Consider the following 27951-nt stretch of genomic DNA (forward strand, 5'->3'; position numbering starts at 1 on the left):
TTTTAAAGGTAATTCTGTGTTGAACTGAGAGCCAGTTAGTGACTTCAGTATGGGGTTATATAGTCAAATTTCCTTGTGCGTTTACGGATTGGCTCCTGCATTCTTAACAAGCTGAAGTCGTCCTAGTGATGATTTGGATAATCCAGCAAACAGAGCATTACAGTAGTATAACCTGCTTTATATAAATGCATGGGCCTATTTCTGAGATTCAGTGTGAGATAGGGATTTTTAACATTTGATGTGTTTTTGAAGCGATAGAAAGCAGTTCTGGTTGGCCTGATTAATATGATTATCAAAACTGAGATCACTGTCCAAAATGAGGCCAAGGTTCCTGACATTGTCACTGGATCCACCAAAATATTAACTATTAACTAACAAGACAAGTGGTAAAAGAGGTGTATATCAGCATGGTAATGATCCACAGAACAGAGCCAAAGTTACACACACCGGGTTACTAAAGAAGAAAAAGGTCAAAGTATCAGAAAGAAAAAAATGTGCCTAAAGACTGGCAAAAGATCCAACCTTTTTGAGACACATCACTGCAGTCACATTCAAAATAAACTAAAATTTTTATGAATTAGTAAAATGTCTCAGTTTTACCTGTTGATGTTTTCTAAGTTATGCTGTGAATTTAAAAAGTGGTTTATGAGCTTGGGAAATCATTGCAGTCTCTTTATTTGCATTTTACATCGTGTCCCAAAGGTTTCAGAATTGGGTTTGTAGATAACAAACAGGTCTGTGTTCTTTAGATTTACCTAATTTGTCAACAGGCAGAAAATGTTTTAAGTGACTTTTGCCATTTTGTAGGAAAACTTGTCAAATACTTTCTACTGCCAGCTTTTCCACTGTGATATGATGATTTTCTTAGTGATATGTCATTGTAGTTGGCTTGACTGTCCCTGCAGCTAACAGTCATTAAAAGCGTTGGTGTATCTGCTTGTTACTTACTCAAGTCAAAAAGTTTCCCAGTGTTTAATGTCACATTTTCAGACAGCACTGTAATGAAGCAGGTGCATGTTATTTGGGTACCTTTCTTTACAATTCACAGTATTTGCTGCCTCTGTTGCTGAGGCGATTAATTATAAAATTAACCTGTTTTAAAAAATGACTTTTTAAGGGAACTTTGATTTTCCTTTAACAATTTAAACAATCTGCTGTGTCCTTTCAGGGCCTACGATAGAGTCGGTCCAGACTTTGTCTTTGGATCAGAGCGTGAGAGATAAGGTGGATATTTCACCAAATCAGGGAACGTCATCACCTCCTCAAACAGAAGAGAAACGCAGTGAGCAGCGCAAATCTGACAGTGAGGGCAAAGATGACGAAGACTTAGTAGTCAAACTAGAAGACGAGGATGACGTCCAGATCGTGGAGCAGGTCGTGGACTCTGATCACAGCGTTAACAGTGGAGCAGGTCCCCACGAGATGAATTTGAACCACCAGCCTGCTGAGGTTGTGGAAGAGCAAGAGTCACAGCAGTGGCTGACTGTTTCGGTGGGAGACAGCGACACTGCGGATGACTCGGAGTGCTTTTTCGAAACAAAGCAGTTGTCTCAAAATCTGGACTCCGAAATCTTGCTCATTCAAAATGCCTTGGACATTTTCGATAATTCAGCAGAGGGAGCATACTCGGACAGGTTTATGAGGGACAATGAAACGGTTCAAGGTGCATCAAGTAAATCAAGGGCACCTGTGACTTTCAGCCAGTCTCAGCCAAGTCAACCTATAGAAGCAATAAATCACTCAGAGAGAGGAATGTCCATTAGATTCCTCTCAGAAAAACAGCAACCACAGACTAAAAACATGTCAACCTTTAACACAGACAACAGACTCTTTCATTTAAACGACCCAGAGTTGCACAAAACTATAGCGGGGCGCCGCATTAGGGAGAAGTGGTACATCTGCCCGTTCTGTGGGAAGAGCTTTGATCGCATCAGCCACCTCGAGATACACCAGCGAATTCACACAGGAGAGAAACCGTACACATGCGACACGTGTGGCAAGTGCTTTTCTCAGAGGAGTAACCTTCGCACTCATCAAAGGACTCACAAAGAGGCTCTCGCACAGAACGCAGTTTAATTCAGTAGATTTTGAAGAAAAGCTAGAAATATCTAAGTGGCTTTTAGATCTAGATTTATTAACAAATTCTGTTTGTTTTTTGATATTTCTGGAAAAATAATGTAGCAGACTGATTTAACTGTGCCCTCTTTTTGTGAAATAAACAAAAATTTTGACACAGTGTGGCTTTTAAGAACTAAAACAGGAACATATGAACTGCCAGAAAAGAGGTTTTTAACACACATATGACAAACTAGGAACATATGACCTCTAAGACATTCAGTTTAAGCTAGACAGGAAAAATCCAGCATCTAATCGCTTAGTTTTCCTCGCCCTGATGGAAAGATGGTGAGGAAAAGTCACAAGACATTTGATAAATTAGTTCACCACAGAGCACTAAGGATGTAAAAAAAAAAGGACAAAGAATTTGTTGGTCACCACACGACAGCCTAAATTGTGTTTGTGATGCTGCCTAAGCAAAAAATTAAGATAAACTAAGATTTCAATGTTCTGTTTATAGAGGAAAAAAACATGTTGTTCAGCCTTGCACTGCAGGTTAGATGTTCATGGGTCAGTCGAGTTAAAATTTTCCCATTCTGAAGAATCTTTAACTTCCAAAACATTCAGGTACTTCCTCCAAAGTTTTTCCACAGGATCCAGAGCCAGTCATGGTAGGAGATGTAGACTTTGTAGCCCTAGGCTTAAGCCCTTCCCCGTACACACTTGTTCACTTGGAGGGTCAGAAACATTCAGTGTTGTTCTAAACCTAGCATTAAATAATGCCATTTAATGTAACATCAGCCTTAATTCAGTTTTATCAACTCCATTCCTTACAGTAAAACATTTTTGTCTGGTATGTGGAGGGACAGGTACTTTCAGCTGCTCACTTATTTCCCAAGGGGTCATCACAGTGCATGTTTGAACTGGCACCAAGTTTACAACTGCCATCCCAACAAAAGACTCCCTGGCACAAAGAGTACGCGAGCTTGTAATTCTCAGAGGCTGGGTTTGTGTGTCCTCTTGGGCTCAAAACAAATGTAAGAGAATTTAACATATACCACAAATTTTATATATCCTTAGGAACAAACTCCACATGCTTACAGATATGATTTCTATATTCTTTTTTTAAAAGCCTTATGTCACGACCCCCTCTGCTAGGCGACAGGAGGGGAGAAACATACACAAGCCCTCTCACGAAATCTGAGTAAATAAGGGGTTTTATTACAAACATTAAACTGAAAACCGACAGGGCTGTTCAACAGACCACCGGGGAAACAATTAATACACAATGAAAAGAACAGGCAAGAGTAAAAGCTAAGGGTTAACCAAGGCAAGCCAGCATCACAAAACTCTAATGAAACTAAGTTTAGCTGTATACCAGGTTTAAACAAAGAGCAACACAGCAAACAGGTTTAACAAACGAGCTTCACATGCAAAGCAGACGAGGATGCCACTGCATGTTCACTTCAGCGCAGCAGTTCCCCATAGTGTGAAGGCTCTTCAGCTTTTTATATTCCCAGGTGCAGACAATCAGCCAGTCAATTGGTCATGGAGTGGTCATGAGATCTCCAGGCAGCCAATCGTCCACGAGGTCTGGCACACTGTGATCTTTTTTTTTTTGCCTGTCCCGTTTGACTCTTTTGCCATCAGAATTATTGTCTAAAGGCAAAGGCTTTGCCTTTGGCACACTGTGATCTGGATAAAAGAGGGCTGGCACAGGACTCCCAGCAGCCAATCATCCACGAGTCCTGGCACACTTAGATTTGCATGAACACAAAAGGGCAGTCTCACTCCCTCCAAGGCCCAGGGCTGTAACATCTTTGTTATTGATTTTTTTAAATAAAAATGGAAGGAGAATGAGAATTTTGAAGTGATTGGCATCATCTTAATTCCAATCTGTGTAAAACATCAAAGACGCTGAGTGTAAGTTTCATCACAGAGATAAGGGCATCACAGAGTTTTCAACTGTATTTGTACCCAATACTTTAATTAAGACCCTTCAACAACCTCAAGAGTGACTACATGTACACTTACAATCATCAAGCAGTAGGGGGCAGATTCTAACTGGGCTATAGTTGTAGGGTGACAGCCAAAGGTTTGCAACAGTTGTCCATGTCAGCTCCAACCTTGGAGAGCAGCTGCAGTCTAGTGAAATGATAATGTTTGGTTGTGTAGCACTTATCAATACCAGTATTAAAAAAATAATCTTACAATATAAACGAGTCAGCCATGGAGCCCTAAAAGCAGACACTTGATCACCTTTTTGGTTTAAGCATGAGGTGGGAACAGTTAACAGGTTTCTGCCTGAGCATCTCAGGCTGCACACTGGTCGGTACAGCAAACAGCTGTTCACATATATCAGGTCTGGGGATCTCCAGGCCTGAAGGGCCGGTGTTCTGCAGGTTTTAGATATCACCCTGGGTCAACACACCTGAATAAAATGATTACTACATTACCAGGCCTCTGGAAAACTTAAAGACATGTTGAGGAGGTAATTTAGTCATTTAAATCAGCTGTGTTGGAACAAGGACACATCTAAAACCTACAGAACGCCGGCCCATGAGGCCTGAGTTCCCCACCTCTTACGTATATAATCTCGGTCCAAGCCTAAATGCCTTTACAAGTAATAAGTTAAATCTTAAAATCAATTGTAAAAGTATTGGACATCCAGCATCTGATTCTTTGGGTTTTCTCTGTAATACTGTAGGATCTGTACCTTACAATATAAAGCAGCTTGTGGCGACTGTTGAATTGAATTGTAGAGGGGTAAACTGGGATAATATGTTCACATGTGCAAAATGCAGTCTTACAGCTGCATTTTGCACAATCTGAAGTCTATTTATTGTTATCTCTGATTGGTACCTTTGAAAAACCAGTACAAAAACCCAACTGAGAGGAAATAAAAGCATGAATAATAGTCTGAGAGTCAGTAAAACTCAGCATTCAGTTTATTCTTGGGATATTCCTAAGGTTCCATTGGTAGCATATATGATGGGGGAAAATAGATAGGTCCCAGTATGGATCTCTGAGGAACTCCACAACTTATTATAGAGTAAGGAGAGCAGTTTGTCACCAATGAAAACAAAAATTTTTGGATTGTCAAATATGACCTAAACCATCTGACCTTTACCAACCCAGACCTGGAGCCTCTCAAAGTTTTATGGTCTACTGTGTCAACTGCACTTAAATCAAGCAGCACATGAACAAAATATTAATCAGTATCCGCAGTTCTTAGTATCATTTGTCACCATAATAAGCACAGTCTCAGTACTTTCATGTTTATTCAATCTTCTTAGTGCATTTAAGACTCCCCCTACAGGTACAGTGTTATTTCCAGTACAAAATTAATGCCAAATATAGTGGCCTGTACTAGTTCTAGGATCTTTTTTACAGTAGTAATGCCATGGGTTATTTCTTAGCCAAATGCAGTGACCTGCTAGTCCCTAATAACCTCATAACAGAGTTAGGGCATCTGGCCAAGCAAAGATCTGTCCTGTAAACACTTGCTAAAACTACAACCATGTTTTAATTTGCATCAAAGTTAATTGTCTTCCATGCCTTTATTAGTAAAATATGAAGGTAGTATCAGTGTTTGAATCTATAAATAACAAGAAAAACAATATTTCTCAAAAATCCTAACTTTTTCTTCAATAAAAAATTTATTTAAATTCATCAACCTATAACAGAATAACCCATAAAGTTTCTGCTGTTTTATGAAGTTTCCGAAGTAGCTTTAATGTTCCAGTGTTTTTTAAAAGAATGTTTGTAAGCTGCACTTTTACAAATAAAGATTTTCAACATATACACATCACTTTCTGATCTTCTTAAAAAAAAGCATAGAAAAATTTACAGTGTATTTGTATCATCACAATGTTTCTTTTTTTTACAAAAAGGTATTTACAGCACTAAAAAGTTATAGTTATATAGATGAAACTGACCCAGTTTGCTGCATTTCAACACCAGCTGGCCAAAGAACTTTCAGCATCGTCTCTTTTGTTCTTCATATTAACAAGGTTTTTTTTTAAGCTGACAGCAGCAGGTGGCTGTAAAGATGTATTAATAAACAAATGTACACACACACATATATCAGACATTAACATAAGAACACCTAATGTGCAAGAGTTGATGTGGAAACAATGTAGAAATAACTGACCCATCGGGGCAAGAGCACTGGATCGCTGAGGGTGTCTTTACTTGATCCTTTGGGTGAGTATCAGCCTCAAAAACCTGAATTCAATTTGGATCTGAGGAGCTGATAGTTTGTATCAGCACCTTGGACTCTTTGCCAAGTTCCTCAAGTAATTTTTGTGATGTGGAGTCGCCAGATCTAAGGTTTCTCTACAGGGCGAAGCGATGTAACAAGTGAGTCAATGTTATTCACTTCACCTTTTAACAGTTTTAATGTCGTGGATGATCAGTGTATATAAACACATGGAATATATACATATTGTCCTGCATGAGGCAGGATTCTCAAGTCCTTTGTATCTATTCACATGTATTTAAACAAGAAGCACTGGATGCAAAACTCAGCTTTGCACCAAACATAGTAAACATTTGTAACAGGATTCTTAATACAATACCTTAAAGAACAAAAATACTTTTCATTTGCATACCTTTCAGGGCAAAACTCTCTATAAACTTAATTCTACATTAGTGGTCCAAAATGTTCCAGTTCTACTATACCAGTCGTATCTGGCTCAGGACTTCTTCTTTTTTTCCCTCTTCCCCCAAATTATTCCTCATCTCTTTTTTATTACCTCACTGATGAAGTCATAAAATGCTCAAAAGAACAACTCATAACCTTCTTTTGATTAACAGAAATAAGGAAGAATCTCTAAAGTTAAAAATCAACAATCAGCATTGGGATAGTACCTGAGACGAATTACCCTTCAAAGCAAACATCAAACGTCACAGTCAGAGTCACTGCAGAGATACAGACAGTCTCTCTTTTCATATCACAGATGAGAGTCCTGTCTAGATCAGCTGTCCTCTGGGGTGTAGAATAATGGAATTGTTACTTGGCTTGGGCCTGATGGCCCCATTGCTGTAGTCAAAGTAATTCCTGAGAGTCTGTGATAACTGGTAGGGGCTCCCATCTTCGTCACTGTCGTGTCCTTCAGACTGTGTGGGAGCCCAGTCCTCTCTCTCCCTGGGCTGGCAGGCGTCTGGTTCTCTGGGCCCGCTGCCGTCATCCTGCTGAGCCTTCAGAGGAACCAAAGATGAAGGAAGACCTGAGTCCTGGTAGAAACAGTATAAAAATAGAATACTGTTTTTCCTGATTTGTCCTGAAAGTTACCAATATTAAGGAGGACCTATTATGCCTTTCCTTATTTTCTCTCAAATACACAGTAACAACAGTTAATGTTGAAACTGAAGTTTTAAACACCGAGTTCAGCAGATGAACAGGTAATTCCTGCAAGCCAAAACCTCAGGGTTCAATCTGCCCTACCACTTAGTTTCACACTGTTTATTCTAGTTTTGGCTCTGTACGATCAGCCAATCAGATGAAAGTTGGCTAGGAGATGATGGCCTTAAGAAAATGGCTAAAATGGATTTCCCCATAAAGAGGATAAACTGTGAGTCAGGCAAAACTATTTTACTGGAGTCCAAGAATACATATTTAGTTGGAAATGAGCATCATAGGTCCCCTTTATATAACCAAAAAATTGAAGTTGGACTGAAAAAGGCACAGAGGGGATAAAACTGGGTTTATGATACTTGCACTAAAAATCCAAATTCAAGCTGGATAATCTGTAGATAAACTTTATATTTCTACCAAAACTGTCTATGGGATCAGTGAAAACCAGTTTATTGAGGTAGAAGTCTAGATTTAAAAAAAGAAGAAAAAAAAAGCTCCTAACACAACATGGACCATATCCTACCATCCAATATTTCTTATGACGTTTTTTTGTGGTAATAATTGCTAGGAGAGAATGCACACTGGTATTCAATCTCTTTTGTATGAAACCTCTAAGTGAAGCTTTGGTCGTGATGACATCAGATTGTAATCCAGATTTAACAAAACAGTCATGTTTACATTCCGGATCCTGTTTCTAAATAAATCCAATAAAGCGTCATCATTTGTAGAAGAAAGGAACAATTATAAAGTGACTAATAAAACAGAGATGACGTTTCTTGCTGTTGTTTCCTAAAATGTTTCCTGTCATTTGAATCCCTTTTGTTTTACCACGTCACCCTCAGTGACGATACAAACTCAGCAATAAATACAGCATGCCGTTACCATATGATACATTACAAACAAATCTAAACACATTTCAAACTTAATCTCTCAGACGCTGACACATACCAGCGACATGTTGCTACTGCTCTTCACGTATGACTCCACCCTGTTCCTTTGCGCCTCCTTCCCTCCGTCAACCTCAGCTCCTCCTGGAATATCGCTGCCTTCACACCAGATGACCGGACGTCCCAGTTCATCCAGTTCTACATCTCCTGGCCCCCACCTCCCACCCAGAGTGGAATGGGTATGCTCCTGTAGGCAGGGAGAGGATATTCAATGTAATGATAAAGTGCAAATCTGAGACAAGATCTTAAAGCATTTTATTTTGAAAAAACCTTCAACATTAGAAAGAAGCAGCTATATGAACAATTCCTTAGAGACAGCGCAGGCAGAACCAAGATCAGCAGTATTCTACCTGGATATATTTCATCACAGTGAGACACTCACCAGAGACATTTGGCTGTTTTTCATTCGGCTGTCTATTCTGAGCATGGAGTCTTCACCCTGGAGAAAAATAGAAAGTCGCCAAAAATTAGTGAACCTGAACACGAAGAGGAATATAACAAACCGCCAAAAATTAGATATTAATGATATTTGTCTATGAACGCTGCATGTTTCAGTGTTGTTTGAAGCTGCAGCAGCCTGTAATCAGCAGCCTGAGCTGCCAGCGGCTCCACCCGAGCAGGACAGGTGTGTCAACCTGGCTTCCTTCAAGCTTGCAGGTTATTGTTGTCAGCGAGAGTGTGTGTGTGTGTGTGTCTGTGTGCGTATTCCTACCTGGTATCTGAAGTCTGTGCTGGTAGAGTTTATTCTCCTGAAAGAGGCTTGCCTAGAAAAACTCCTAATTTCATCCCTGGGAGAAAAAAATAAAAACCACACACACATTGAGGATTTATGGAAAACCTGCATGTTCACAAAATAGATCAGTTTAAATCCCAGTTGAAGTTATTAATAAAAGCCTTCTTTAACAATATGTGCTTTAGCTCACGATTTTTCAGATAGCTGTCTCTTAAGCTTGTTCGTTCTACGTCGATGATGGCGGTGAACCACCAAGATGATGATGATCAGGAGGAGGATTAAACCTCCGGTGGAGGCACAAATTATGATCAGCAGCAGGTTATCAGGAGGGGTTTCACCAATGCGCCATTGCATCTCTAAAAAAATATAAAAATATGAAAAGATCCGATGACTCTCTCGCATATAAATACATTCAACAACAACACAGCTACATCTTTCCTTTAATATTTTTTTTGTAATCCAGACTGAGTTCAACTGTTAATGCCTTGTATCTAACAAGAGGGGGCAGCAAATGTTCAAAATTACACCAACTCAGAAGGAGTTTGGCAAATAAGTCTAAATTTCCACCTGCAAAAACATCAACAAAGCTCACAGCAGCAGAACAGTTTCTCCATCAAATCCCATGAAAATGTATGCAAAATTAGCTTTACTGCACTTACCATCTATATTGAGCATATACTCAGTTTTTCCCCTTCCCACACTGTTTGTGACCATGCACTCGTAGGCCCCACTGTCACTCAAGTGAACAGGCCGCTGAAAGAGGAGCTTCCCTCCAACCACAGACACCCCGTCAGGCAGAGCTCCCCCTTTCCTGCAAGCAATCAAAAGAAAAATGTTACCATTAACTTGCAGATGTCACAGAGAGGTGAACTACGCAGAAGTCTGTGACTCACTGTTTGAAACAGCAGCTTTGACTCATAGCTGCAAACAACAAAATGAAAGGAGCAGAGTTCAAACCAGAGAGCTGGAAATATACAAATATCTAATGACGTTTGCTTGCAAGTAACAGGAAAATGCAAAAACTGGTTTGAATCAAGGAAGTTATCCGCTTAGTAAACACTCTGAAGGATCAGGTTCATCACAGAGTGAAACCACCTGAACCAAAGCATGCAGGGCTCATCTGTATAAACCAGGTAAATACTAGGTTTGGGGGATTGAAACAAGCCCAACTTCTGAGCCCTAAATTGTACAGGCCACATAATAGAGGCAGTTTCTGATCAGGTCCACTGAGAGGGGTCATATTCCCCCCTGGTTTCACTGTGCTCCACCAGCTATTTACCTACTGCTTTATCCCCCCCGTCAAAGTCGCCCCGGGTCAGATTTCTTTTCTCAACACCCCGCCTAGCTTCTCTGACCAGCCTTTTCTAAATCGAGTCACAGGTGGAGATTGCATCTGACACAGCGAGGATGGTGGAAATGATACAGATATGGTGTGCAATACAGCTTCACTGGCCAAAAAGATTCTAATCTCTCCCGTGACTTATTGTTTTTGTGACTTACCACAGTATCAGTGCAATGAAGCAAAGACCTATTGTGAAATGACTGAAACTAGAGTAGTACAATATAGTTTCACTACATGAGTTATACATAAAAACATATTGTGAAACTAAAGTAGCTGGCCTCGATAGTGCCAAAGGTAAAAGTAAAAGTTTACTAGATAACGCAAATTACATGTTTTATGGTATTATCTGTTACACTTAACAATGACTTTGTCTTTGGAGCAACGTAAAGCAGCTATAAGAAGATCAAGAAAGGTATTTGTGAATTTGATACACTTGTTGTACATACACATTCTACATTTTTAGGGTTGCTCTGATTAATAAAATATGCACTCATCTGCCACTTTATTAGGTATACCTTGTTAGTACTGGTTGGATGGCCCCTTTCTCCTCATAAGAGACTGAACAAGATTCTGGAAACACTGTTCAGAGATTTGGGTCCATATTCCCATGACAGCATCACACAGCTGCTGCAGATTTTTGGGCTGCACATACAGTATTATGCCTAAGTTGTAGGTAGGTGTGAAAAAAATGCTGTAAACAAAGAATGCTTTCAGAAACATAATTGTTTATTGGCCCAAATGTATTCTGCAGCAGGACAACGACCCCAAACATACAGCCAAAGTCATTAAGAGCCATCTTAATGAACAAGAAGTACTCCTTCAAAAACTGTGTGCAAGTATACCTAGAACAAGGGTGGGCAACTCCAGGCCTCAAGTGCCGGTGTCCTGCAGGTTTTAGATATCACCCTGGGTCAACACACCTGAATCAAATGATCAGTTCATTACCAGGCCTCTGGAGAACTTCAAGACATGTTGAGGAGGTAATTTAGCCATTTTGAATCCGCTGTGTTGGATCAAGAACACATCTAAAACCTGCAGGACACCAACACCCAAGGCCTGGAGTTGCCCACCCCTGACCTGGAAGAATTGATGCTGTTTTGAAGGCAAAGGGTGGTCACACCTAATATTGATTTTATTTAGATTTTATTTTTGTTCATTCACTGCATTTTGTTGATTGATGAAAATAAATGATTAACATTTCCGTCTTTGAAAGCATTCTTTGTTTACAGCATTTCCATCCATCCATTAGCTTCCGCTTATCCTTTTTCAGGGTTGCGGGGGGCGCTGGAGCCTATCCCAGCTGTCAAGGGGCGAGAGGCAGGGTACACCCTGGACAGGACGCCAGTCTGTCGCAGGGATAACACACAGGGACAGACAACCATTCACACTCACATTCACTCCCGCATTCACACCTATGGGCAATTTGGATTTTTCAATTAACCTATCCACACAAAGTGCATGTTTTTGGACTGTGGGAGGAAGCCGGGGAGAACCCACGCAAACACGGGGAGGACGTGCAAACTCCACACAGAAAGGCCCTGCTGGCCTGATGGTGGAATTGAACTCAGGAACTTCTTGCTGTGCGGCAACAGTGCTAACCACCATGCCACCGTGCTGCCTGCTTACAGCATTTTTTCTGTCTAAAACTTAACAGTACTGTACATGCTGTGACTCTCCTACATCCACTACATCTAAAATATTGTCTTGTGGATAGAGATGGATCGAGTGGATATTCGTACAGGAGTGGCACCCAGGCTGGTCTTCTGCTGCTCTAGTCCAATAGTATTGTGCATTAAAAGATGCTCTTCTGCATATGCTGATTGTAACAAGTGCTTATTTGAGTTACTGTTCCCTTCCTATCAGCTCAAAGCAGTCTAGCCATTCTCATCTGACCTCTGACATCAACAGGGGATTTTCACCCAGAGAATTGCATGACCATCTCTGTAAGCTCTACAGATGGCCTCTTGAGAAAAATAGATCCACTATTTCTCAAATAGTCTGGCTTGCACCCTCAGCTATTCCACACTCAAAGTCAGTGAGACATTGTGGGAAATGCACAGGTTGCTGATAAAATTAATGTTATCTGCCAATTCATATAAAAGTGGAACCAAGAATTTAGCATTAAGGCTCAACACACAGAAACAGCTAGCATGACTTCTTATATTTAAAGCTGAAATGATAGTTTATTTATTCCACACATGGCTTACGTGTAGGATCATTCCCTTAGTCAACAATCTTTTACATAACCCCACTAAATGAGAAATTTGCTTCTTTTCAACGCAGATTAAACTACAGATTTGTTCTGTGAATGCTCACATGGAGAGACCAGCAGTCAGCCACTCATATTGACTAATGGTTGTATTTTTATATATTTACATTGTTAAAAAGCAAACAAGGGGAAAAAAAAAGTCAACATTTCAAAACGTTTACTGACATTATAACTAAAATTAATCAGTGGATTTCCTCACAGTGGGGCCTCAGTGATGGATGGCTTAGTGGAGAGGTTGAAACTAGCACAACTTTAATATTTCAAGATTGCCTCATGACCCAAGTACTCAGCACAAAACATTTGATCACTGTGTGCACAGGGAGAACTGTAATGGCTGGCGTCTTTAATTAAAGTACAGACCCAGTGTTTTACCAGGCATTAGAGTGATATTTAAAGCATGGCACTATGATTAAACGCTTAGCATGTGTCTCCTGCTCTTCCTTGTGTCGCTCACTCCCTCCCTCGTGTGAAACACAATCTTCTAACTTGAAATTTCGCAACGCGACACCACACCTTTTATTCAGCAGTGATTTGAGCCAGCAGAGGATAGGAACCCCCCCCCCCTTTAGATGGGAGCGCACTCCTTTGTTGTTTGCAGGTGTGTGCTCCATGTGTATGCGTGTTAGCAGTGGCTTATCTATGTTTTGAGTTACATTCCAGTGCCATGTAAAGAGAACATTAGCAGCATAAATAGTATTAGAAAGGGGGGAGGTGGGATTTAACATGATATCATCATAGTGTTGTTGACTGCCAGAGTGACAGATGTGTATGTGAAAATGCAGAAAGTACCACGTCCAGGTGAAGTTTTGAGGTGTGGGGTGTCCCCTGCCTTCGCACACCAGCTCAGCTTTCTCCAAACCCACATACCAACGAGACGAGGACGTCATGATCGTAGCATCTGGGGGGTCTGACACAGAAACACAAATATTAAGTAAGCAGCATCACAACCTAGTGTCTCCTATGCTGCATAATAGATCAAATAGAGAACTTTGTAGAGCAGCAGAGAAGATACAAAGAAGTTTGTTTACACCATAAACACAACAGATGAAGTTATTTCCTCGTCTTAAATCTACAAAAAGATTTTCGCAAGTCTCAAAATTTCAAATGTTATCTGGGAGGTTTGGAGTCATTACTAAGCGTATTGAGCACCAGTTCAGTGATTTTAACAGTGAGTACATAATTTTAGCAGAAAACTTTAGCTTGAAACCTTGTATTTAATCCCATTTTAAAAGCAAGCTGGCACAGCTCACACCCACACCTTTAACAAATGTCCTTCAAATCAGACAAAGAGGAATTGTTGGAACAGTTAAAGTTTTGGCACAGTTACACAGTAACAGTAGTCAAGGACAGACTATTACTGATAAACTTTCCCGCCGCAGGATCAAATCTGCCGATAGTAGCTAATATTTACCCAGCTCTTTAATCTCAAAGACTAACAGTTAAGCCTTATAAATATAATTTGCTGGGCAACTAGAGTCAAAAATATCTAATTGGCTTACATTCCCATTAAAGGGGAGAGCTTAAAGTTTGGCCCATAGCCCAGCAAAGAGCAACTGCAGTGTCATTCCATACAGTATGCTGATAAGTATGAGCTGATTTAGTTTGCATGCTGAATACAGCTCTGTCTTTCCCACCACAACACACTCACCAAAAAAAAAAAAAAAAAAAAAGAGTCATTAAGGTGGTACTCAAAGATACAAAGAATGAAAACATGCTGAAGAAAGTGCAGGAATCCGCCAGGTTATAGGGAATAAATGTAATATTTTGAAAGTAACTTTTGCTCAGATGCATGAAGTTGAGTTATCAGTGATAGACTGATGTTTGGCAGACCATCCACATAATGCTCCTTTTATACTACATCACCATAATATCTTCATTTATGTAATGTTATTAATATATACAGGTAGTATACATACTGTACTCAAGTATTAATTTTATGGGAGAATTTGGCAGGATCAAAAATGGTTATAGAACTTTAACTTCTCGAGTATAAAATATAAAAACCTTTAAAAATGTAATATGTTTATTGATTTTAATGCCGACATTTTGACACCATTAGAGGAAAAACATGGGCGTGGTTAGTACTGTTAGTTATAGCTGTGTTTTGCAGGTGTTAGTCTTCGGAGTTGTTCAAACATAAATATTAACTTAGTGGTTTCGTATCGTCGCAAACACACCTACATAAAAAGGGAGGGACCAACTTATTAGGTCACCTCGTGATATTCTTGGTATGGGCGCAATATTTAACAAGTGTCCATTTGAAGTGAATATTATTATTTTGGATGAGATGTAGAAGAAATGTTGTTGTTTTTTAATCTAATACTTTTTTGTCATTTGGGAGTATTCATAGTTTCTACAATACTATAAGAAATCTGCAAAAAACACGATTGTAATGTTTGTTTTTGTCATGTTACCTTCTATAACTGGCATAACTGCTGTTATGCATTCAAATTTCCGCTTTTAAAACATCAGCGTATGCTGGTTTAAGTAGTAACCTATAAATATTTAACAGCAGAGGGAAGAAGGATTAAATCGCGATACGTCAAGGATCAGCGCAAAGCTTCAAGTGAAAGGAGAAAGGTGGGACTATAAAAACAGTGTTTAAGAAATCTGAGAGTAAAAACACTTATGTCATTTTTTCCTTTATTTGTTCCTGTTATTAACTAAAAAGCCAGGCGTGTCCCAGTTCTTTACATATTCTATAGGACCATATAGTTTGCACTAAACAGCACAAGTGTGGTAATTTAAAACCCTTTGCAGTGACGTACACTGCTTCATACAATGCAAGCTTACAGAGTATCTATTTACAGCTGCAAAACACACCAAAACAAAATATGGATGGCACTGAGAAAGCAGTATTGGGGCGTGATGATCTACTAATTAAATTAGTAAACAGTAGGAGGTCCAGGCATTTATTAGGCATCAGCCACCACTACACATGACCTTTGTGTAGTACATGTTCAAATTAGTTACTGATGAATGTCAAGATAAATTATTTCATGTTGTTTTAAAACTTTCATGGTTAATTGACTAAAACTGCTTTCAATATCCACACCCTTCGCTCTCTGGTTTCTGCAAGTCATGTGTCTGACGGATGGACAGTGTATACAAAAGCAAAGCTCACATTCCTGCACTTTCCCATGAATGAAGTTTGAAGTGAGACATTTGTTTCAGACAAGGGGAAGGAAAAAAAGGTGACCGCCATAGCGCTTTTGTCACTGTCGCAGTATCAGTGAGCGACTCGGTGGTGACAGCTTCACTGGCAACGATCCACCACGACTGATCCTACTGGTGCGATTTAAGACGTCTGATCAGTGCTCGAGCTTGTTGTGCTGTATGTTAAGGCTAAATTATAGAGCTGTATCTTGTATGGAGACAGAATTTTCTACCAAATAACTTGGTAAAAACAGATAACATTCTAACTTCTCCACATTTTATTTTTGCTTGAATAATTTCAGGAAATGTTTTTCTGACGGGCAAGAATGAGCGATGTGTGATCCCCGACCTGTAAAGAATGGGAAGGGGCCAGTGAGGGGTAACATTCTCTCCCTTATTTTTCCATATCATACTCTGTGACTTTTCTGGTTCCTTCAATTGTTCTTCCTTGAACCAGCAATATTATTTCTGCAACTCACCACTTAAAAATATGATGTTAATGCCACAGCTCCAGTCTGTTTTACTTCTGCTCCACAGCTATACTCACATTGAACCTCCAGGCGGTTGCTGATCCTACGTGGCTCCTCCAGGCCAGGATGCCACACTAAACAGTCCAGCTTTTTCCCGTTCATGCTACGCAGGGGGTGGAGCGAGAAGTAGCTGGACACTGACCGAGTCTCGCTGGTGCGGTTCTGGACCGTTCCTGAGATGTCCGTGTCCCACGAGAGAATGGGAAGTGGGTGACCTATAGCCCGGCAGGTGGCTGCCACACGGAAGGATTGGCCCTCCACAAGAGTTACTGGATCCAGGGAGGAGATGGGTAAAACTAGACAACGAAAAGGAAAGAGGTTAATTTAAGTCTTCTGGTTTGGACTTTCCATCTGATCCTTTGCTGAAGTACTAAATTAAAAAAAAGCACAATGAGTTCAGTCATCAGATTACAAAGTCTCTTTCCCAAGTTAGTTTATTTTTCACTTCTTGGCTCTTAGAGCTAAGGGGGTAGATGATCCAACACTTGTCCTGACTGGCAAATGAAATCTGTTTGAGGGATTAGCATGAAAGTTTGTACAGACTTTCAAGTCAGAACTGCCTAATGATTCAAAAATGTTCCTGCAGTACCAACAACAGATTCACATTTGCATTTTTCCGCATACCTTTTGTAAAAATGTTATTTGATCTACAAAATTTAAATGCAAAGCAAAAACAAAAACAAAAAACAGACAGAGTGCAGTAAAATCTTCCGGGTTGCTGAACCACCTACAGATCCGCTGACTTTCTATTTAGTGCCACCAGCAGGGTGACCTTCATTGATCCCTCTAGATTCCTATCTTCAAATAACCACTTGGACATGAAACCACATATCCCAGTGGTTTAAAACCTAGTTTAAAACAAAGAAGAAAGAAAGAAAAGGTTTTGAACTTTACAGTCATCGTCGCCCATTCATTCCACCTTGCTGGAACTGGGCATTGTTAGTGGGTGTGGCTTATGTGACTGACAGGTGCGGGCAGACACACGTGTAGCTCTAGCTGTCTGCTCAGCCTCACCTGATAATGAGTCATTGAACTGGACCTCTCCATGGTATTTGTGGAATTTGACTATTTTTGATGTAATACATGAAACAATTAAATTATAGTATTTTTCTATTATAAATTAGCAGGTATCCATTTCTGTACCATGTGCATTAATGCAACTTGCACCAAGTGTTAGCAGGTCGCAACACCAAAAAGAAAGGTTAAAAAAAAAATCAAAATGGGAAAAGCTATCCAGCTAATGCAAATCGACTTCCATCTTTTATATACAGTGTATAAACAGAGTGATCTTTTTGTGCTTTAATGTGCCCACTTCTACTTTGGAGAATATCCCACATATTACAGTTGTGGGTTTCCAACTAAAAGTACCATCAAATTCATTGGAATTGTGTAAGAACACCAAGTTGCAAAACTCTCTCAGAACAGGTCACCTTAGACGTTTTCACACAGCTACATTTTGTTTTTGCTGCCCTGTCACCAACTGGTTTAACACGATTGTGATTCACTCTGCAGTCATGACTGTTGTAAACAGTAACTGGCTGGTTAACTCTTTCCACTAATGTTTGGATTATTAATACATCAGACAAAACAAGTCGGTACCATTAACAACAACAACTATTACGGATTAACTGACAAAGAAAAGGGCACCACCTGAGGAAAGCTCAAACCTTTAAAAACAGAAACTAGTAAAAAAACAAAACACTAAAGCACAGCGCGGCATATCAGCGAGGGAAATATGCTGCACTCATTGGCTTACAGTAATAAAGGAATGATTCCAGCTTCCACAGTGATAAATGACTCTGACTCACAGCCAAGAAAAGACACAATTCAAGAAAAAGTGAGCAGGGGAGATGTTCTCCCCTCCAAATATTTCAGCTCTCACATTATTTACCTGACAAACTTATCTGAAAAGTGCCTTCATGAGAGAAGCTGTGTTGTGAAACATGCTGATACCTCCATCCTGGTCATTTTTCACCCAGTTTTTAACAAAAATTCCAAGTCCAAATGTGACTTTTTGGCATAGTGCATTCACAGTAGGGTCATTTCTCTAAAACCTATTCTTTCACATTAAGAACAACATGACCAGTTTGTTCAGTTTACAGTTTTTGACAGTAACACGTGGGCAGGTAGCCGCCTGCATCAGTTTCTGCACTTACAAATCAACATTTTACAGCTGAATGTTCCAACATGGAGGGAATTCAGTGCTACAGGTTGTCTCTTACTACTCAACTTTCTGTTGATTTGTCAGATCTGGGGCGTGTTGAGACAGGTCTGTTACTGCAGATGACTGGCAGTGAAATGGGAAAGTTGTTTAAAAATGATAGCATCATTCCAGGGTTTACTTCACAGAGGATTCACAAAGGTGTTCCCACGGCTGTTATTATGGTTGTAAAGGAGGAAGCCTGAGGACAACAGCGGCACCGCAGAAACTGTATACATCAAAATGAGTTTTTGAAACATTTTAAAGGGGACAGAATTTTAAGCTCCTTTCTCAGTGGGAAATTACTTGTGCCAGGCTTTAGCTGGGTGCAAAACTTCTGCAAAGATTGTTCAAAAGACAAAATAAGGAGTGGAAACAGGTGATTTTAGGCTAAAGAGGAAGCTTTTCTTCTGCCACAGACCTGGGAAATTGAAGTTGGCAGCTCTTTAAAGCATAACCCTGTTTCCACAATTATATCATACTTTTTAATAGTGATTATACTTTTTTATTTCGCTTTTCTTTGTATATACACAACATGCTTTTCCCAGTCGTTTCTCTATCATCCTCCCTTCTTTAGAGGAAGAATTAAGATTATAAAGATTATGGGGGTGTAAAGCTCTTTATGTAAACTTGTGATTTAAGGATATATACGAAACTTACATCAATGCCAAACTTATCTTAAACTCAATCACTCCTCGTGGTGGAAACCTATTTATCTTGGATCTTGGAAAACCCTCTCCATCTTTCTGGAACACCAAATAAACTTGCAAATGTTTTGACAGCTGAGCTGCTATCTACCTACCAGAATCAGAGTCTGCATAACATATTTTTGGTGTACGCAGATTCTGTGGTGCTTTTTTATACTTGAGAATATTTTAAACTTTTTCTTAATTTTTAGTTGGAGTAACAGAATAATATAGAATTAAAAGCATTTCCCTTTTGGCTTTTCACATGCTAAAACCTAAAGTAAGCTGGCAGTGCTTGTGGCCATGCTGGCACACCTGAATTCCCCCAGTCACCAGTTCCTCTATGAAGATATGATGGTGTAAACATCATTACAGAAGCTCTCTCAGGATTAGGGACATGTGGGCGAGAAGATTTAAAAAAAAAAAAAAAAAGAGAGAGAGAGAAAGGATGATGAGTCTTACTCCAGACGGTGAGGGCGATCTTCGTCTCAAAATTTCCACTGGGGAAGGTGGAGATATGGCAGGTGTAGGTGCCCTCGTCCGACTGCTCTGTGTTCAGGATGATCAGAGCAGAGTTCTTGATGGGGTTGCTGTTCTCGACCCTCACCCGACCAGAGTAACGCCCAAACTCTGTCAAACAACAAAACCTCAGGTGAGCATCTTCAACACTCACAAAACGTCAAACAGACCCTTTGTCAAAAGCATTAGCTCCAGGAAAGGAGAATAAATGGTTAGACATTGTTAAAATAAGCCTCCAGTTATCAAGCAGCGTCACAACAGACAAATAATAAAGAGTAATCCAGGTACAAAACAATGGTCTGCTGGGATGATCTCATTTCAAATAACCACATGCCAATTAGAGACACAGCAACAATTATTTTGTTTTATTTTCTCATGTGTGTACTTTTAACTTGTGACTCTAATTTGAATTTATGGATAAAGTTGCTATTAAAGATGATGCGTCTAATTTATCTTTACATGAATAAATCTGAAAGTGAAATGATGTGTGTTATAAGCAGAGTAATGTAACAGCCTTTAAATCAGGTCTACTCATAGTAGTGAGTACTCTTTAACAACAGCAGTGAGGAAAAAGGTATTTAAACGATTAACAAAGGTAGAAGTAGCGCATGATTCACATTCATTCATACAATCATGGCCCACTGGACCAGCCGTGGGCCTCTGGATCAAATTACATTTCCATTAACCAGCACATGTACCTCAACCTTCTGACTTCTCCACCAATTCACAAAGCAAATCTCCAACCTCCAGATCTTGCACTGAGGCTGTTATGATTAGTCAAAACTGTAAATGTTAAAATGCTTTTCCTTGAAGCGTGGCTTCAGACTGCTCTTTATGCTCAGTTTCAGACATTTTTTTCCTATTCTTAGCTCCATACGGTGTTACTGAAAGTGGATATCCCCAATGTCATAATTTCAGGCACAAAGCTCTGGCTATGAGCACAGAAGCTCCACCCACCTTCTGTTCAAAACTTTATGAGGGGCAGCCAATCAGAAGAAAGTCTGCTTAAAGTTACAGTATCTAAAATCTCTCGCTAGATGTCGATAGATTGCAGATCAACTGCATAAGTGCATAATACTCGCTGCAGGACAAACAAACTGTGACTGAAGTTCATCTGTAGTGAGCACAGGTTGACAGTCCGCTGTTTACCTCAGCTGTCAATACGTGTCCATGTTGATTTGGGAGGGAGCTGTAAAACTTTGTGAAAGGAGTCTGATATGAGTCGATGAGTCAGTGATGTTCATGCTGATGTTTAATCTGCTGACACAAAGTAACTGTGACAATATTGGGAATAGATAAGCATGTTTATGCACGTTTTTATGTGTCAGGAGATGAGGCTTGAGGAAAAGGATGATATTACGTCTAAACCAGGGGTGTGTCAAACATAAGGGCGCGGGCCGCAATTAGCCTGGCAAAGACTCCAATACTGGATGGCTTTGGAAAATGTGAAAGACAGCATACTTTTTTTTTCTTTTTACAGCTTTTCCTACCCTTAAAACCTCTCTCATGGCCAGTCACAATATGCCAAAATAATTCAATTATACATTTCTGTAATTTTACATCTTAGATCATTGGGGACAGATTTCTTTTACTTACTAAAGCAGCATTTTTTGCCATGTAGAAAACCTGAGACATACTGTTGAAATTGCTCTTCCACGTCTTATATTAAGACATTTCATTGATCGAATGCGTAGCTAAACATTTTACACTGACAGAAATTGGAGTTAGATACAAATTCAAATTTGCCACCACAACATGTGAACAACTGCGAGCCCTGTTCTCTTCCATATTTGGCATACTGCGCACGTGGCCAGTTTCTATTGACATTGTATTTTATGTGTGAATCTCAGCCACCGTATCCAAAATATCAGGCCAACATGACAAACCATCGCCTGCTTCTATGCATTTCTAATTGATTAATTTTGAGTTGATCATAATGCATCAGTTATTAGAAGACATAATTACACACTAATGCGTATTTATTAGTAAAATGTATATTTTTTTTATTAAATAATGTTTTGTTTTGTTTTTATTTCTGATTGTATCTTTAAACTGAGAGGTGTTAGCTGTGAATCAAGTAAAGCTCCAAGAACAAGAATACAGATCTGAAAGTGAGCTTAACTGGTACACTTTAGTAAGACAACAATACATGTTTCTAATAACCTGAAAAATGGAACAATTAAATGAAATACAGACATTCTTAAAGTTATTAGTATCAAAGCAAATAAAATTACAAAGAGCAAAGTCTTTCCTATATTTTGTTATTAGCTGACCACTTTTATAGTATTTCTTTCTCCTTATGGTTTTGAGTGAACTTTGGTCAGCAGTAATGAAGAACCTTAGCGTTCCTGATTAATATAGAGCATATTATAATAAGTGTAGGTATGGTTGGCATTTGTCAAGTCATTAATGCTTAGGTTGCATTATCTCTATATTTTTTAAGATAAAGCAGTTATAAAGCAGATGTAGCATTTGATAACTGAGGTTCAAATCCATAAACAATAACCTGATGAGGGCAGTGTGTGTAAGTGTATTTGGAACCAAAGGATGCACCAAATAGTTGTTTTGGTCTTGATAATAAATGCTTGCACTAAGTATCATGTCCAAGGACTGCTACAACTGCAGCATCTGCTGGGAAAACAATGCTTGACTTGCACCTCGCTCATTACCCCCCCAAGAAAGAGAAAAGAAAAAAGCTTTGCCAAGATGTTATTACTGAAATTTTTATTTTCCCCAGGGACTTTACAGGAGCTTCTTCAGTCAAGTACCTCTATGGCCGTCCAAGAAGTGAGCTGTGATGATCATATCTTTGCTGCCATCTGAAAGCTCCTTGTACCAGGTGACCTGCACCACCTTCTGCTCACCCTCCACCTGATACTGACAGGGGAGTCTGGTTTGAGTCTCTGTCACGGAGCGCAGGGTGGTGACGGGGTTAGCAGGCTCCACAAATCCACCCCCCACGCGCATGGCTGAGGAGGGAAGAGAAACATGTGGATTTAATCAGTGGAAGATAAGGCATATTTGGAGAGTGTGATTTTGGATTAGGAAACACAGCAAATCATTGGCATTTGTACATTTTGAAGACTAAATTACATTTATGGTATTTCGCATGGAATTTCCAAATCAAGTGATGAAGCATGCAGTCGTTTTTACTCATCATAGTAATCTCTCCATAATTTCACAGAGACCCGTCAGTGCCAACACACCCAAATATGTTGTTCCAGCTCCTCAAAGTGAAGAAATACAAAACAGACATGACCTTAGGGCCTGGGAACCTGTGACAACTATTTTGCTACTATTTTGTGTTTTTGCCACTCTTCTGTTATCCAAAGTGTTTGTGCTTCCTTCCAGACAGCTCTTATGACCAATCCTGTTCAGGATGATCATAAAAAGCTCGACATTATTCTATAATGCTCCAGGCAGAAGGTCGGGTATAGCCTATACAGGTTTGTGTATAGGCAAACATTTACAATTACAGGCATTCGCTCATTCACCTAACCAGCTTGTCCGTTGACATGCCAACACCGAGAAAGTCACTAAAAACTGGTTTTAGGTGACTTTTAAAAGCAGAAATTGCCTCTTGTTTGTGAACAAACTTGCTATTCACGACAGAGCAAAAACTTTATTACTTCATATTTCCTTGTTGACAGTAAACAATTCAGACAGACTGCCTTTATATTAGGAAACACGGAAAAGTTTCCACGTGTGTAGTTTCTTTTAACCCTTTCCCACATAAAAAGAGCATTTGACTCCACCGAGTCCTTAATGACGAGATCTGACACCTAAGTATATATCAATAAAGACGTGGTTTGACCATCATTAGAATAGGTCTTGGATTTGCTTTTTTTTTTCCTTAAAAACCAGTCGTTAATTTTTCGAAGCAGGCTTGAACTACCAGAGAGAGAAACAAGGTTTACTCCCAGTAGGGGTCCAAGAGGGTGAAGACTACGAACATCTGCCCGCCAACACATGTTTACGCTTCTATTGTTTTACATTTCACATTGATTGCATTAGAAACATATTTCCATCTTATCTATTGGATCTCAACTCGTTTTTTTGTTTTGCTGTCTCATTGTTCGATGACTGATTTCATTTTGTGTCCTATGATCTTCCCGCTGTTTAAAGTTTGCTTTATTCGGTTTCATTTCGTAATGTCCTTCTCCATCTCCATGTTTCAAGTTTGACTTGCTTTTGGTTTTAAAGAATGCTTTGCGACAGAATAAAACTAAAACAAATTCTTCATCACCTGAGCTCAGGTTTCTGTGTGAGGAATAAATGTGGATTTGATTAATGAAATATTGCATTTAATTAACTCACTGCTGTATGTTTAAGGAACTTTAGTGTTTTGCAAAACGTTGCCTGCACACTGAATCCATTCTGGCACAATAGTAGATGATTTTTAATGATATTTTATAGAAAATCCAGGATTTACCCAACATTTTAGGAACTCAAGCACAAAAAGACAACTACTGGTTCTTGTCAACTCTCAGTGACGGGTTTCACTATCAAAACTGTTGAAAAGCCATTAATCGGAACTGACTAATGGCTGGAACATTTATCACACCTGGTGAAATGCGTACGTGTAACCGCGAGAGAAACAGGAATGGGTGTGAGAGCCACATCAACAACTCAAACAGAAGATGCAAAACATTTGCACTTTGATTTCTGGGTTTAAAGTTTGTTTTTTTTTCTTCCTTGCTCTGTGGTTACTGATTCACAAGCTTAATCAATGATTACAAAGAAGCCAATATAGGACAGGGACTCCCACAGATCTGATATAGTTAGTACAAGGACACACTGACAAAGCAGTGGCACAGACAGGAGAGCCGACATGCCTCTTCACACAGACAGAAAGTTCAAAAGTAGGTACAAAGAACTACAGTGTGGTTGACCTAAATGAGGACCAGACCGAGAGAGACCGCTCGAGACAGACATAGACTCAGATTTTTGGAGGAAGGAGACGAGTTGACAATGTGAGCCGAGAGATAAACTGAAAGAAAGAATTATACAAACACACACACACACACTCTAGACAAACACTGGGGCACCACAAAGCTGTTGTACAAGCTTTTCTTGTTCATTCAAACTGCTGTGGTCAAGAGTAAAAACAACACAGTCACATTCATCTGATTGCTCCTTCATCTGGAGCAGAACAGTCCAAACTAAATGTAAAATGATGTTAATCTCCACTAGATGAGGAAACAAAAGCTGACGAACATTATCAGAATTAGTCATCAAAAAAACAAAACAAAACAGGAAGACGCAGGTTGGGCCACGACTTCTAAATCACTTAGTAAGAGTAAGAATGTGACGGAGCTGCATTCTGTTCTGCTGCTTCTTTCTCCACACCTGCACGGACAAAAGTATGTGGACACCAGAACAGTTCACCCATGTTCATGGCTGCAGAATTACTGATAACTCTGAGATAGTCAGCTGGCCTCACGAGTGCAGCAGAACAGCAGACTGTTAATGCTACATTAATGCTACAATTTTAAATACGATCAACTTATCTCTGTTAAGATGCTTCAAACTACAAACTGCAGAGAGAGTACCCCCCGCCACCGCCGCCAAACTGGCCTTGTTCTGCTGGAGGCGTCTTCCTGTTAAAAGGGAATTTGTCCTTCCCACAGTCACCAAGTGCTTGCTCATATTATATCATCTTATAGTTGGGGATTTCTCTCCTTTAGGTCCTTTACCTTACAGTATAAAGCACCTTGGGGTGACTGTGTGGTTATTTGGCATTATATTTTTCAGCTGAAATGAATTGAATTGAGAACCATTTATCTGAGGGTAGCTAGATCTGTTGCACAGGTCAATACAGGTTATCTAAAAAAGCAAAAGGCATTCCCAAATATATTGCAAAAAATTTTGGAAGGACGCTGTTGTCCAAAACAAACATTTGTTTTATTGGCTTGTTGTACCATATAAAGCTACTTGCAACCCAGGGCAGGTCCAGAAGGGCATGAGGTGGCACCTGTCCATGAACTCTGATTCATTTGAGGGTTGTTTTTTTTTTATATATTTAGTAGCCAGCAGAAAAAAAGCCTAGCTATGTGATGGTGCAGCTAATGCACATGCAAAGAAAGAAAGGAAACAAAAGACTGTCTTCTAAATTATTGTAAATTATTGTTCCTTTTATGCATGTTGTACAGGTTTAAATCCTACCCTGGGAATTACCTTCTTGCTTCCGAGTACATCTGTGCGCACAAATTAAAAATGTAAAGGTAATTTGATGAGGCACACCCTAGAATCTCACTGCAATCTAAAAACTTATTGGGTTACATTTCTTAGGGAGTTGTAGTCAATAGTTTTATATTAAATTAAAAAAAGGAAAAGAACTATACACAATGTGAAACTAATATGGTTTCTCACCAGCACCTTAAACTGCAGCTCAACAAAAACTGGAAATTTAGTCTTTTTGCTTTATTCAGCTTAGACTGAGATGATTTGCAGTGATATGATATCCGTTTAGTGACGCAATCAGCTTTATTTTGTCTATCTAGATGTTGGTTGATGATTTTCTGCATTTAGAAAAAGTTAGCAAAACTGCCCCCGTCCCACCCCACCTGACTGATTTTTTTGCCATGCCCCCAGCCACCCCATTAAAAAAATCCTAGAAACGCCCCTGCTTGTAACAGCTTGTCACAAGTTAAAGAGTTTGGTGGCTGTAGTTCAGGTTTTCATTCATTTCTCCAGTTGAGTTAATGCAATTAAAAGATCAGAAGTAGCCAAAAAAAATCCAATATGTCTGTTTAGAAAAAGCAAAAATTAAAAAGTTTTCTAAATTTATAAATCTTTGGTGACATGATGAGCTTAAGATTTGGAGACAGAAATCATTGCATGTTGTAACAAAAAAAATTTGCACAATTGGACCAAAACCATGGCAAGTAAAGCAAAGGCATAGAGACTTATGAAGACTGCAATAATAATAATTCAGTGTCTTGGGGGGGGGAAAGAGCCCTTCTATATTAAAGGACATTGTTTTAACACTCATAGGAAGATTGCTGGGTTAATTACACCAACATTAAGCACAAGAAGCTACCACGAAGTTCAAAATGTATAGATTTTAGACACTATATCCAAGCTTTATGCCATGTCTGTCAAATGTTTAATCGTCACAGACCCAGTTAACAGAAAGGAGAACACAGAATTCCCCAAATGACTTGCTTAGACAGGTGATTCGTGTTTTATGAAGCAGTGTCACTGTTAATTTACATGCAAATCAATGTAACAGAAAACTCACCGATTAAAGAAAGCAATGCCAGGAGCAAAGCACTTTTTCCAGCTGACTTCATGTTTGGTTCCAAAGTAAAAGTTTCTCTTTATTAGCCTTCTTCTGGGAAATTCAGATCTCGTGTTAAGCTTCCATGTTCAAATTCAGCTGGGAAATTGAGGGTTGGTTTAAAAAACACAAACCCCGCAGCAAGGAGCCAGGGGCAGCAGATGTTTCCTGTTCAACTGAGAAATAATGTTTAAAAAAAATCACACTTCCACTGATAAAAGAACAATGGTTAGCAAATAGCTGATAGAGGCTCTATCTTCATTTCCAGTGAAATGAACAAATAAACGGAAAATGTTAAATCTGCATTTGAGCTTTCGCACGACAGAAAAATAAAGTTCGTGTTTATAAAAGAACAACCTCGCTTGTCACGCGAAGGCAGAAGCACCAGAATACAGGTTTGGGTTGAGTCGCTACACCTGTTTCCCTCCGCCCCGCCCACTGACACGCCCACTAGCGCTGCGTTCAGGTGACGCAAGATGAAAATGCAGTGGTAGGGTCGGAAAATTAACCAAAAATATACTTTATGTCAAGCAATTTCACAAGATTAACTTCTTATATCTAACTACACATGTTTAGGGATCAAATTAACAGTTAAACTGTTGATCATTTGATTGTAGTCTGCAATTTTATCAATAAGCTATAAAAGTAACACTAATTAACACCCCCACTCTTCTTGGACAAATCCAACAATGTCCTCTTACAATTACACAAGTAAATAAAATCCTTACTCTGGAGAGTATTTATCAGACTTTGTTTGAAACGACTGTATTAGTGGTGGCTACTTTTATTTATGAATCTATTTTGTCTATCAGCTAAACTTGCATTTTCTTTTTTGTTTGTTTGTTTCTTTTTCCCATTTTGCTAATCACCAAG

General features: G+C 39.4%; 2 protein-coding genes across 3 annotated transcripts in view; one reads left to right on the forward strand and one right to left on the reverse strand.

Moving 5' to 3' along the window:
* The window catches only part of LOC309694623 (uncharacterized protein), a 3534-nt gene extending 1299 nt beyond the window's left edge, over nucleotides 1-2235 (forward strand). The window contains exon 2 of the mRNA XM_082514800.1: nucleotides 1169-2235. Within this exon, the coding sequence (XP_082370926.1) occupies nucleotides 1169-2076 (908 nt within the window). The 3' untranslated portion in view covers nucleotides 2077-2235. The remainder of the gene's footprint in view (nucleotides 1-1168) is intronic.
* Nucleotides 2236-4980: 2745 nt separating this feature from the next.
* nectin4b (nectin cell adhesion molecule 4b) lies at nucleotides 4981-27513 on the reverse strand. 2 transcript variants are annotated; one of them, XM_082512925.1, is made up of 12 exons: nucleotides 27436-27513; nucleotides 27040-27254; nucleotides 22565-22765; nucleotides 19740-19907; nucleotides 16409-16687; nucleotides 13495-13612; nucleotides 9754-9905; nucleotides 9285-9450; nucleotides 9074-9149; nucleotides 8744-8800; nucleotides 8363-8548; nucleotides 4981-7293 (listed from the first exon to the last, which is right to left on the reverse strand). In XM_082512925.1, exons 2-12 carry the CDS (start codon nucleotides 27089-27091, stop codon nucleotides 7030-7032), a joined length of 1719 nt encoding a protein of 572 aa, XP_082369051.1. In that variant the 5' UTR covers nucleotides 27092-27254; nucleotides 27436-27513; the 3' UTR covers nucleotides 4981-7029. The 2 variants fall into 2 exon arrangements, with proteins under 2 accessions (XP_082369051.1, XP_082369052.1); XM_082512926.1 differs by having other exon boundaries at nucleotides 4981-7257; nucleotides 27040-27496.
* Between the last annotated feature and the right edge of the window lie 438 nt (nucleotides 27514-27951).

The sequence above is a fragment of the Aulonocara stuartgranti genome (genome assembly GCF_965226115.1).
Source record: "Aulonocara stuartgranti genome assembly, chromosome: 18".
Lineage (NCBI taxonomy): Eukaryota > Metazoa > Chordata > Actinopteri > Cichliformes > Cichlidae > Aulonocara > Aulonocara stuartgranti.